Source organism: Terrapene carolina, unplaced genomic scaffold, assembly GCF_002925995.2.
Source record: "Terrapene carolina triunguis isolate 2854851 unplaced genomic scaffold, T_m_triunguis-2.0 Scaffold21, whole genome shotgun sequence".
NCBI classification, from domain to species: Eukaryota; Metazoa; Chordata; order Testudines; family Emydidae; genus Terrapene; species Terrapene triunguis.
The window spans coordinates 36,471,453-36,484,898 of record NW_020664372.1 but is presented as its reverse complement, the minus strand read 5'-3'; the positions used below and the strand labels follow the sequence as shown (position 1 = coordinate 36,484,898).

General features: G+C 44.1%; 1 protein-coding gene across 1 annotated transcript in view; it reads left to right on the top strand.

Annotated features, from left to right (window-relative positions):
- The window catches only part of RGPD4 (RANBP2 like and GRIP domain containing 4), a 74,478-nt gene that overhangs the window by 50,569 nt on the left and 10,463 nt on the right, over positions 1–13,446 (top strand). Inside the window, 6 exon segments of the mRNA XM_029913359.1 lie at positions 848–1,012; positions 2,369–2,461; positions 7,057–7,259; positions 8,694–8,967; positions 9,542–9,637; positions 13,231–13,376. Coding sequence (XP_029769219.1) covers positions 848–1,012; positions 2,369–2,461; positions 7,057–7,259; positions 8,694–8,967; positions 9,542–9,637; positions 13,231–13,376 — 977 coding nt within the window.

Here is a 13,446-nt window from a genome sequence, read left to right as displayed (position 1 = left end):
GGAGCCCGCACCCCAACCCTCTGCCCCAGCCCTGAGCCCCCTCCCGCACCTGAACTCTCTCCTGGAGCCCGCAACCCCTACCACACCTCAACCCCCTGCCCCAGTCTGGAGCCTACTCCTGCACTCTGAACCCCCCAGCCCAGAGCCTGCACCCCCAGCTGGAGCTTGTGCTTCCTCCCGCACCCCAGCCCGGAGGCCCTTACGCACTCCAAACCCTTCGGCCCCAGCCTGGAGCCCCATCCTGAACTCCAAACTCCTCATCCAGTCCCAGAGCCCATACCCCCAGCCCAGAGCCTATACCTCCTCCCACATCTCTGGCCCGGAGCCCCCTCCTGCACCCCAAACCCCTCATCCCTGGCTGCACCCCAGAGCCTACACCCCAGCCTAACCCCTCACCCCCTCCTGCACCCCATCTTCCTTCCCCAGCCCAGTGAAAATGAGCTAGTGAGTGAGGGTGGGGGGAGAGCGAGGGAGGGAGGAGGGATGAAGTGAGGGGGGGTGGGACCTTGGAGAATGGGCAGGGGACGGGGCAAGGGTGTTTGGTATTCTGCTGTTAGAAAGTTGGCAACCCTAGCTTTATGCCTAGTGAAAAGCATGGTATGACACCTAAGTATTTACTAGTGTGTGTTGATGTTGGAAGGACACATTTCTTTCTTCATACTAAATCCCTTTCTCTTAGTGTTCTGTCATAATTTTAATGCTTAGTTTCTTGTGGCTATGTATATTTGCAGCTTACATGTGTTGTCTAACTTTGTCTTCAGAATGACTTTAGCTGTAGAGGCTATTTTCAGATTTGTTCTCAAGCATCTTCATTTTGATCTTGTTAATCTTTTTGGTTTTGTAACAGTTGAGAGGAAAAAGGAAACTGATGTAGAACTTCTCTCTGATATACTCATTGTTTATGAGCTAACACCTACCCCTGGACAAAGAGCTCTTGCTGACTCTCTTAAACTACCTTCAACATTCTTCTGCTACAAGAATAAGCCTGGCTACTTAAGTGAAGAGGATGATGGTAAGGGGCTGGAAATTTGTTCATCCACTCTGGGTTAACTGTGGAGCAACAGTAGTATACTTGGGCCCGACTAATAGAAATTTACCTTTTGGGGGTGGGGGCAGGGCAGGTCTCTTGTTCTCTGAGGAAGCATTATCCCTATTCCAGTGTTTCTCACACTGGGGTCGCCGCTTGTGTAGGGAAAGCCCCTGGCGGGCCGGGCCGGTTTGTTTACCTGTCCCATCCGCAGGTCCAGCCGATCACGGCTCCCACTGGCGCGGTTCGCTGCTGCAGGCCAATGGGAGCTGCTGGAAGCGGTGGCCAGTACGTCCCTCGGCCCGTGCCACTTCCAGCAGCTCCCATTGGCCTGCAGCAGCGAACCACTGTTTGAGAAACACTGCCCTGTTCTGAAGACACAGTGCTCCCATCTCTTGTAGCCAGAGATTGTGTAATGAGATCGTCACATTACTGTAGTGTAGCTCAACTCAGCCATACAATTAATCTAATTCTTGGAACGATAAAAGGGGATTCAGTGGAGTATGCTCAGGACCTCATGGGTCTGACACCAGAAGCACCAAGAATGGCCCCTATCTTGCTGAATCTCAATTGGCTAGATAGACTAATGGAACCACAAATTAAATGTGTTCTGCTTTTCTTCTGACCTCCCTATTTGGGAGGCAGTTCTGGGAAAACATGAAATTGTGAACACATGCCTTTTGTATCCCAAAACTTTAAAAAATGTTATGGAAAAGTAACAGAAGGGATCCCCCAACATCCTCTTAAAGTAAATGGCTTTTTAAAAATAACTAATTTTCTGAAAATCCGAATGTTAAGATGCTAAATGTTTCAATTCATTTATGAATCTGGTTGCTGTTGAGGACTGTGATTGTCTAACTTAACAAAAGTTTGCCCTGAGAAATAAATACTTCATAAAGACTTTGTAGCATATTTATAAATCAACACATTTAAATATCCATTTCCTTTCTGATTCCTTATCCAATTTTGCTAATTAACAGCTGTGTATGTGTAAATTTTTCCTTGTTCATCTCTTAATCCTGCTGTGAAACTACTTGATATGAAATTATTTTGGGCATCATGAAACATAGACTGAATTTGCCCCAAAATCAGAACTGTCTATATTGAAGGAGGGTTTCAACATTTAACTACATCGACAAATACATGCACAACAAGAAATATTTAGATTAAATTTTTCCTGTTTGGCTGTTCCCTTCTTAAAAATTAGAAGCTAACGTGAATACGCAGCTCATGATTCCCTAACCTGAGTGACTTGCAAGTCTGGATAGGGTAACTAGAATTGATGATTCCCAGAGGGCATGTGGTGTGAAATCACTGACTCTTCAATTTTGTATCTTTAAGATGAAGACTATGAAATGGCTGTTAAGAAACTTAATGGAAAGCTATATCCTGATGATCCTAAAGAGCATAAAACATCAAAAGATCCTGTGCAAGGTAACAGAATTTTCAGCTACCCCCTCTGATTTGACTCTAAACTGCTGCTTAACTTACAACCTCTTAACACTGCTTTTTCATGTCTAAATATTAGAGTAATCAAATCTTAAAAGCTGCCATACCTTGTATTCCATCAGTGTTGCACCTTTGTGGAAGGTGATAGATAGATACAACATGCACTTCACTTCCAAAAATAATTTAAGATACAAAGTCTAGAAGAGCAACCTAAAATTGGGCACAAGTTATAGCAGTTTCTTTAATTATCCTGGTATTGAACTTTTTATGCCAACTATGGTATGTAATTGATATGTATATGTATATTTAGGCAAATTTGTACACAGGAATAACTTGTCAGGACCTACATTGGACTTACTAAATTTATGGCAGGATGGAATACACTGACAAACTCAAAATTCCATAATGATTGAAACATTAAAGAAGTTATTCTATTTAGAATTGCATAGGCTTCCTGTTTCTAATAAAAACAGCTGTTCTCTGGAATGTAATAAAAATGAACACGAGGCCCTTGAGGCTTTAGAATTACACACTATAAAGCTGGTGGAGCATTTTTTTCTCCATGTTGTCTTAACGGTACTATCTATCAGAAACCAGCAGAAGTTTCTTCCTGTAAATCTCAATAACTTCTCTGAATAAATTTTAAACTTTGTAATCTCAGCAGTAATATTTTCATCCTTAGGGTTATAAAATAAGGAAGGTAAGCTAAGTAAATTCTCCCTAGTCTTCCAGTGACTGTCCACATGGATTCCATTCTTCGTGTGTGTGGCCAGCGGTGTGTATTTGGGCTGCACCTGTGCCCTAGATGTCGTCTTGCTCTACCCCAGCGCCACCTGAGGACATAAAGGTTGAAGCAGGTCCAACTCACCATCCATTCCTTAACATCTGTGGCAGTGGGATGGAAACCCTGCAGTGGCAACCTTCTTCTCTGCACACTGTGCTAGTGTTACCTAATTAGTTGGTTTGGGGTTCGTTAGTATCTGCCCACTGGCAGAAAAGCCCCCCAAAATTAATTTGCACTTAAGTTTGTTACAATAGACACGTCTTCCTCCCCTATACAGGGGCCTAGCACCATGGCAGAAGCTAAATTTGAAATTCAAGACCCGTTCTTCATGTGAAGGTGTGACACCTGTTGAGGATGGCGACTCCTGATGTCTACTCAAACTAAAAGGACATATTCCTAAGTGGTTGCTCATTCTCCAGGTGCACTCAGAAACCTAGAGAAGACCATCTGAAGCTCTTCCTCCTTGAGAGCTCAATGCAAGCTTTCTTGGAGAGGACACTCTAATAGAGGGCACCAGACCAGTGGCGGGGGAGGGATAGCTCAGTGGTTTGAGCATTGGCCTGCTAAACCCAAGGTTATGAGTTCAATCCTTGAGACCATTTAGGGATATGGGGCAAAATCAGTACTTGGTCCGTCTAGTGAAGGCAGGGGGCTGAACTCGATGACCTTTCAGGGTCCCTTCCAGTTCTATTAGATAGGTATATCTCCATATCTAGTCCAGAGTTTCTCGACCTGTGGATCGTGACCCAAAATTGGGTTGCCAGAATGCGTCAAAGGGCCACAATGCTGGCTGGGCTCAGCTCCCCATTCTAGGTGCTACAATAATGCACTGAGTCATAGTGCTGCTCAAGTTTGACCCAGCTACCCTTCCACCATGACAATGGGGGGGCCAGCTGGGCAACATTTGAGTGAGTCACGCAGTAACCCCATGCATCATGTTGCAGCAACAACTCTCTCAAATTTGGTCCGGTGAGCCACTGAGATGCAACCGTCACTGAGTATTGCGACCTCAGTGGGAGGTGAGCCCAGCCTGCCCTGCAGGACAGGAGCCAAGAGGATGTAGTTGGTGTCATGTTCTCTAAGGAACCCCCTCCCTGACATCAATTCCCCAGCCCACAGCCAGGTACTCCCCCATCATACCATCAGTCCTGGTCCCCAGATGTTTCCCCACTGCACCTCTAGGCCATTCTGTCCCCCAGACTCCTCATTTTGCCTGCAGAATTTCAAATCCCCTTTACCCTCTGCCCCCTCCCCCCCCCCAATGGACATGGGGGTGGGTTGTGATATTTTGGGATCTATTGGCTTGCTACCCCTCCCCCAGGCTCCTGTGCCCCCAATTCTTTCCCCTGCCTCCCCCCTGAATTCCCATCTCCTTCCTCACTACACCTTCTGGTTCCCTAATCTCCCCACCTTGTCTCCAGGCCCCTGATTCCCTCCACACTTTACCTTCTGTCTCATGGCATAGCTGTGTATTTTTGGAGGATGTCTCCGCTCACTTCCCCTCCTCCAGCTGCTGGTGCGGGGTGGGGGGGAAGACGGTGTTCCACACCTGTCCATATCTGGCTAGAGCATCTGGAATCTTTGCTCTGAGCATCCTGCATGTCCTCCCCCTCCCCGATGGACTCCTGTGGGTCATGACAGGCCATCAAGGTTTACAGATGGGTCCTGAGCCCTAAAAGGTTGAGAACTATCCATCAAGTCTGTCCCTCTCGATTTCCCGTGAGCCGAGATTCCACCCCTAGCTCTTTGGCCTCATCTAAGAGGCTCCAGTCAACTGCCACCATTCTGGCATTGACATCACTAATGGGCAGAAAGGAGTGCTGCTCCAGTGAGGAACAAGGCACAAATTACCTTCTCTGATGCCTAATAAGCTAATACACAAGAGCCACCAAACTTATGACATTTTGAACTCAACTTCCTACAGGCCAAAAACCTGACACGCCCTCTTCAGGTGCCTCCGTAACAGGAGAGCAGTTTTTATCCACTAAGTCTGTGGACCGCATTTCTCTCAGCACCGGGTATCTCGGTACCCAATGCCTCAGTTCCTGAAGACTTGTTCCTACCACTTCTGAGAGGCACCTCTGAACAATTTTCCTCAATACCAGCTAAGTTGATACCCAAAACAATCACTGTACTACCAAGTGACTGATCTGTGGGTCTGGTACCAAGTCGCCTCTCCTTGAGGATGGTGATATCCAAGCACATCTCCAGAGTTATCATTACATCAGATTAAAGAGGTATCCCCAGTACCCACCTCTCCCCCTTCAAAGGCAGGGCACTCTGGATAGAATGAGCCCTCCATTAGAGGAAGCATATTCCTTTTTGTCATCATGTAAACACAGCAGCAACTCATCATGCACACTTCCACCTTCCTCTCCTTGGATAGGGATTCTAGACAAAACATCATGAGAGGTAGCGGGAAGATACTTGGGACTCATACGGAATACCCCTCCTGGAACTTTTCCCCTGACCCTCATGTGTCCCCCATCTCAATATTAATATCCCTTCCAACCATGACCCTACTGGACACCCTGGGGTGTGCAGCTATACTCTAGAAAGCCTACATCCTCTACTGTCTCCGGGGCTAAATACCCTTACCCAAAGAGAGACTGTAGGGCATCTTAGTAAAACCAGCTAGTGCAGACTCAGTTACAGGAGAGGCAAGAGGAGGAAAGTGAAGAAGAGTATCAGCTGCCTGCTGAAGAACTGGTCCTTGGTGTGATGATCTCATTCTCCCTTGATGAGGCAGTGACTCCCCTTTGCCTGCCTTGGTGGATGACTTCAAAGTGTTCTAAGATATCATTAGGTGCATGGCAAAGAAGATCCAGGACATACCACAGAAAGCGGTAAAAGGAGAAACCACAAACTCTTGGACATCTTACACCCTTCCACACCCTGCAGGCCCCCCATCACTAAATAATGGACAACTGGAACTCACGAAGGACCTGAGGCACACACCAGCATCCATTTCAGCTATATCAAAAGAAGCTGACAGGACATACCATCATGTCCCTTCCCATCTCGAGGCTTCCATCTCTCCGCCAAATTTTTACAACCGAACTTTGAGGGATTCAATCAGAACAGAGAAATCATAGCCTTGAAGTTATTAGCTTCAGTTCCAAAGTTATGTGGCACCTTTCATGAATAGACTTGATCTGTAGGCACAAATGAGTGTGTAAATTAATGATCTGAAAGTTAGTGGTACCAAAAGTAAGGGCAAAAAATGTCATTTTTGTAAAAAACTTCAGCATCCAATTGGCACACATCTTGTTTGGATTTATTTTGCCCTGCCTATTACTTGGTTCTGGCAGTATAATTTGGAAACTTGTTTTTAAAACCCATTATAACATCTAGGTGTATGAGTTTTTTTTCTTGAGGTAGGATGTGGAAGGGGTTTGGGCATTAGGAAGAGAAGGTATATCAGACAAGCCTTTTTGTGAAGATTCTTCCCGAGCCAAACTACTCAAATTGGCTGCTGGCAAAGTAATTGCAAATTTACCATCTTTTATGTTCCAATTAAATGAAAAGCTTCTTCTACCAATGGAGGGCTCTAAAATCGGTGGAGTATTATTTCCAATTGGATCAAGTAACTAGAGTTTAAATAAAGCAAGAAAATCTAATGTGCAATTTGTAAAAGTTAGCATAGAAGTTAAAAAATTATTTATCCAAACCTCCTTTTTGTGATACTTAAAGTAGGAATTGACCGATTACTCATACTCTGTGTCCTAGAAACTTTGCTTCAGAACTCTGCTCTGTTTGCTACTTTTCAGTAACTTCTGATGTGCTGTCTCTCTAGGAATCATGGGAGAAACTGAACCAGCGAATGAGAGAGAGTGTGTTATTGTTTGGGAAAAGAAACCAACTCCTGAAGAAAAGGCTAAAGCAGAGACTCTAAAGCTTCCTTCTACGTTTTTCTGTGGTGTTGGTAGTGATACTGATGAGGACAATGACAATCTGGAAGACTTTCAGATAGAACTTAAAAAAGTTCAAGAAGCCAAAGTAGGAACTAAAACTCAAAGCATGACTTTTCTAATTCATTTTGGTGGCACTAACTCTTAACACTGAAATAGCATTATGAATACCCTGTACATTTATTGAAGTAATTTTAGCTTTTTAAAATCAAATGTCTGGTGTACGCTAAGAAGTAAGAGCAAAATAGTTTCCCCTGTACTGAAATAAGCTAAGTAGGGTGCCAATCAAATCTGTGGTAGAGTCATCTGAAATTTTGGGACCATTTATGAAACATTTCCTTTCGATTTCAGTCCCAGTGGGTTAGTATCCTCAGGTTTCCCTTGAGATTTTTTTTTAAAGCAAATAACAAATCTAATCTCAGACAATTTTTGAAGCTGTTTATAGAGACTATTTTTTAAAAAGCTTAAATTGCAGAATTAAAAGATTTAATTTGTGCACAATAAGATGTATTTTTTTTTATTTATATATATATATATATATATATATATAAATATATATATATATATATATATATATGAGAGAGAGGATTTCTAAGCACTCTACCACTTCATATTTTCAAAGTCACAAAATCACTAATCCTCAAACTCCCTGTAAACTTAGTGTGGTTGACATTTTATAGAACTGAGGATTTCACAGGAAGAACTGTTTGATTTGTCTATGGCTATGAAGCAGGTCTCTGGCAGACGTGGAACTAGAACTTAGACCTTGTGTCTCCTAGCCTCATGTGCAATCTTCTGTCCAGACTACTCTTTTCCCCATTCTCTGTCCCCAATAGGGTCAAAGCCTAAGCACTTCATACCTTTTGAGAGTGCAAGAACTAATTTCAAAGATTCAGAAAAAGTAAATGATCTAACAGTATTTTTTTTAAGAAGAATGTGAACATAAGGACACTTTGCCAAGTTAATCAGTAGTGTTAAGTGATTTAAATGTTAAGTTCATTACATTAACAAAAAATTCCTTCTGAAATCTTTAGAAATCTGTAACCTTGTTCAAACACCTTGGCTATTAATTGTTATTAATATTGTTACTTGGTATATTTGTTACAGTGTCAAAGGGTGGGCCCTGGATCCCAAAAACTTTTCGACTTGGGGGGAAAAAAAACATTTTATAAGCAGCAGAGATGTTGGGTTGCAGTCTTGTTCCTTGCCCCTCTTCCTTCTAATCCCATGAGCATTTATGGCCTTATTTTTTCCCAAAGATGTTGATTACCCACAAACCCTATTGAAGTCAGTAGGAGCTATAGGTGCTTTAGCTTTGAACATCAGTGTGCTAGCTTTTATATAGTTTTCCAACACTCCCACCTTTCTGCAGTGTTCCTGTTCGGGGGTAGGAGAGGGGAGAATCCATTATCTAATGCTGCTGTTCTGGCAGCTTTCAAAAGAATTTAAGCAGGTGTTTTCTAAATGTTCTGAATACTTGGCTCTTTTAAAGTATTTATTGGAAACACGTTTTCTTTTTTAGGAGTTTTTGGAAAATGAAGTTACCAGTTCAACTGATATAGTCTGTACCAGTGAGGCGGAAGTTTCTGTTCCATCAACCAGTGAGGCTGAAGTATCTCTTCCATCAACCAGTGAGGCTGAAGTATCTCTTCCATCAACCACTAAATGTGAAGAACCAGACTCAACCACAGAATCCCCCCCCACATTGCAGACTTTGTCAGGAACTGATGACAAACCTGTTGATTTGTCAACTAAAAAAGAAAATGATCCAAATTTAACAGAGTCCACAAACCAAGGTAATGTACTTTTGGGGCTTAAAGTCACATCTCTCTGTAGAAGTGTATGTAACCAAGATTGATTTAGAATGGTACTAATTCTGCTTAGCTACTTGTAATCATTGTACTGATCAAAGGAATAAATGAAAAATGAACATGTGCATCAAAGGTAATTCTACTATTATGAGAGCCAACACTACTGCATGCTGCTATTAAATATTGACTAATTGTCCATTGTGTACAAATTAGGGGTTGTGGCAAAGTTAGTAGTAATTAAGGCTCTGCAGTTTTGCAAAGAAAAGGTGGTAATTTGTCACGTAAATTGTTCTATGGGGGCCCAAAAGAACCAATATATTATTCTTTTATTAGGATAAATGTTTAAGGAGCCACTAGTCACTTTGGAGTGTCCCTATACATTGGCATTCATGTGAAAAAGAGGAGGAGATATAAATTTGCTGTAATCCCTGGATTTATAGCTATATTAGCCACTTTCTGGATGTTGGTGTTATGTACAGTTATAAAGTTATGAGTATGCAGTGGGGAAAGTCATCCTTGCCATGCTCTTTTCTCTTACACCTTTCTCTCATTGTGATAGGAAGCAGAACAGTCGCATTTGGATTTGACACTACTTCTGGCTTGTCATTTGCAGATCTGGCTTCAAATTCTGGGGATTTTGCTTTTGGTTCTAAAGGTCAGATACAAACTTTTGATGATAAACTCACATTGGAATTACTTTTGATGTAACTTTATGCCAAGTATTTATGTGCATTGAATCTCTACTAGTTCATAATAGGGTGACCAGATGTCCCGATATTATCGGGACAGTCCCGATTTTAGGGGACTTGTCCCGCGTCCCAACCTTACATTGATCCGGACGTCTGGTCACCCTATATGAGGGGGACCGCGGCAAGCCGGCGCTGCCGGCGCTACTCACCTTTCCTCCCTGGGCCCTGGGGCAGCGCGCAGCTAAGCTCCCGGCGCGGCGGCACCAACCCACTGGGCCTGCCGCCCGGCCGGCAGGAGCCTGCAGAGCACAGCCCTGCCCCGGGCACACAGAGAGGCAGCGAGGAGGTCTTGCTCCGCTGTGTGCTGCAGCGGGGCGGGGCTTGTAGACTCCGGCAGCGGGCGCCGGGCAGAGAGCCCCCCCCGCCCCTGCCCCCGTCCCCTCGACCTGACCCTACCCTAGGAAGGAGCCAGAGAGACTGGGAGGGACCTGCCTGCTGGATGCTTCCTGGGAGCCACTCCAGATAAGCACTGCTGGGCTCACCTGGCCCCCTGGCAGGTCCCTCTGGGGGGGGCTCCCCTCAGACCCACTGCCCTCCGCCCCCACCCTGACCCTGTTCCCTCAGCCTCCCCCCCCGTACCTCCCACCCCAAACCCACTGCCCTCAGTCCCTGCCCCCATTCCAACACCCTTCCCCACAGTTCCCCTGCTTCCACCAACCCACTGCCCTCAGCCTTGCCCTACCCCAAATCTCTTCTTCAGCCTCCCCCATCATCCCACCCCTATCGCCCCCCCTACTGCCCCCCCCCCCCGACTCTCCCAGTCCTGTCCCCCTCAGTTCCTCCACCCTGCTTCCGCTGGTCCATCCCCACACACCCACTGACTCCCTCGACCTCCCTCCCCCCAATCCCACTGCCTAGACCCACCCCCGTCCCACTCAGGACATGCAGGAAAAAGAAGCAATGGGCTTAAATTGTAGCAAGGGAGATTTAGGTTAGACATTAGGAAAAACTTCCTAACTGTAAAGGTAGTTAAGCACTGGACAAATTACCTAGAGAGGTTATGGAATAGCAGTCATTGGAGTTTTTTAAGAGGTTAGACAAATACCTGTCAAGGATGGTCTAGTTGTTATTACTCAGTCCTGCCTCAGTGCAGGGGTTTGACTAGATGACCTGTTGATGTCCCTTCCAGTCCTACATTTCTGTGATTCACACTGAATTGCCTTGTGCCACTGTCTAGTAGTAGTGGCACACAGTTCTCTGACATGCAAGTTTATAAAATTTGTAGTTAATATACAGTTTAGAGCATAGCAATTTTAAAGCTCTGCATGTTCAGACCAACTGAGCTGAAAATTGTGATCTACAGTATTCAAAACTATTAAGATGTGGGCTGAAATAAAATCACCATGAATTGCTCAACAATATCAATGGAATCAGCATTGCGCTGCTATATATTGTAAAACATTACAGTGAAATCTTGCAACTATTACATAGCACGCCGCCTTGCCCAAGTGGTAACGAAGCATAACATCTTTCTGTTTCAACATTCTTAACTTGTATCCCATAGCTCCTAGAAGTTGTTTTTTTTCAAACACTGAATGCTACTAAGTTATGAGTTTTAACAGGTTTTTTTTCTTTTAAACCACAGCACTGAATGTTATTCTAAAATTGTTTTCCAGATATTCTTAAACTCCCAGTTTATCCCCCGCTGATGTTCATTGTGAAAAGTATTGCAGGTCTAATAATAATATTTGGCACTTTTGTAATTCACTGTCCAACATGTGTTTTGTGCCCTCCTCTGGTGGATTTTTAGAGGATAACCGTAAGCTACCAGCTAAGGGAGTTATATCTTGAACTCAAGTAGTAGAAGCTCATGCTTTTAAGTCTGGATGGCTCAGGTTCAATCTTTGGTGACTAGCTATGATGGAAGTTGCTACACTTATAATCCTTTTAATCAGAGGTTCTGAATATGCTTTGTTGTAGGCAGAGCTAGCCTACAGTTAAGCAACCGAAAATTTAGAATGGGAAGTGTTGAAATGTTGGGAAGCCTTATAATTTTGCCAGTCTGGAACGAACATCCCATCTGAGGGATGGGGGCAGGGAGAGAGGAGAGTGAGACAGGACCAGGAAGCTGGGCCAAGGAATCCAGAGCGGAAGTGGGGGGCAGTTGAAATCAGATGAGCTGGGGCGGGTTAGACAGCAATAGGATAGACATAGATTGGAGGGGATGGGGAAGAAGGGTCTTTGACTACTAGAGACCACTCCGTTCAGGAGCCTGGAATAGACCCAGGATTCCTGAGTTTCACAGTTCCTCTTCTGTCAGCAGATATCTGTGAAACCCAGTGGCAAACAAAGTGTCTCATCCCCCTATAGAACTGATCTATCACATATAGGATGACAACCTACTGCCTCTGCCATCATTTACTCCATTAGCTCAAGTGGCAGAAGTCTGTGCAGTGGATCTAAAGGTTCATCGGCAGGGTTGGAGCCATGCGAGTTTCACGATGATTCCACATGACAGAATTTCTGGGGCAGTTCAGTTTTGATTTTTTACAAAAAAAAACCTGGGGAAATGAATACAGAAATAGGGTGATCAGATGCCTAAATAGTGGAATCTCAAGCAGGAGTAGAGAGGTTATTTTATCTCTGTATTTGGCACTGGTGCAACCACTGCTGGAATACTGTGTCCAGTTCTGGTGTGCACAATTTAAGAAGGATATTGATAAATTGGAGAGTGTTCAGAGAAGAGTCACAAGACTGATTAAAGGATTATAAAACATGCCTTATAGTGATCGACTCAAGGACCTCAATCTATTGAGCTTAACAAAAAGAAGGTTAAGAAGTGACTTGGTTATAGACTGTAAGTATCTACATGGGGAACAATAGTTGTTAATGGGCACTTCAGTCTAGCAGAGAAAGGTAGAGCATGAGCCAACGGTTGGAAGTTGCAGCTAGACAAATTCAGACTGGATGTAAGGCATACCTTTTCAATGGTGAGAGTAATTAACAACGTACTAAGGGTCATGGTGTTTTTCTAAAAGCTTTTTCTAAAAGCTATCCTCTAGGAATTATTTTGGGAAAGTTCTATGTCTGTGCTATACAGGCGGTGAGACCAGGTGATCCCCAGATCCCTTCTGGCTTTATAATCTCAGAACTAGGTACATCAATTCACATGCAAAATTCTCATTGAATTCAATAGATGTCCTTGCCCTGTGGCTTGTGGTGCGGGCTGCAGCAGGGGCCGTACAACCCCTCTCGCAGCTTCCTAGGGCCCCCTCTCATGGCTCTGTACACCTGTGTCTGTCGTTGTCGTCCTATCCTCCTCTTCTCTCCCTCCCTCCCCCCCTCGCCCAATGTGTCCTGATATTTCACTCTTGCGATCTGGTCACCCCAGTTCATAAGGTACTAAATTGTAAGTGACAGAATACATGTAAACTAAATGCCTTTTTCTAGAAATGGTATTGTTTATGAAAATTAAGAAACTTTGTGTACAATACACGAGTGTGTGTATATTGGAGTGTCTGGAAAGATATCTGAAACTTTAAACTCTTTTCATAACTAGATAAAAACTTCAAATGGGAAAATACAGGAGCAGCTGTATTTGGAGTACAGCCAGCCAGTAAAGGAGATGAAGATGAAGATGGTAGTGATGAAGAAGTTGAACATAGTGATGATATCCACTTCGAACCTATAGTGTCCTTACCAGAGGTGAGATGTTTTTGGTCATCCTTTAGAGACTCTGTTAAAACAAGCATGTCCATGAAACTAACACCACATT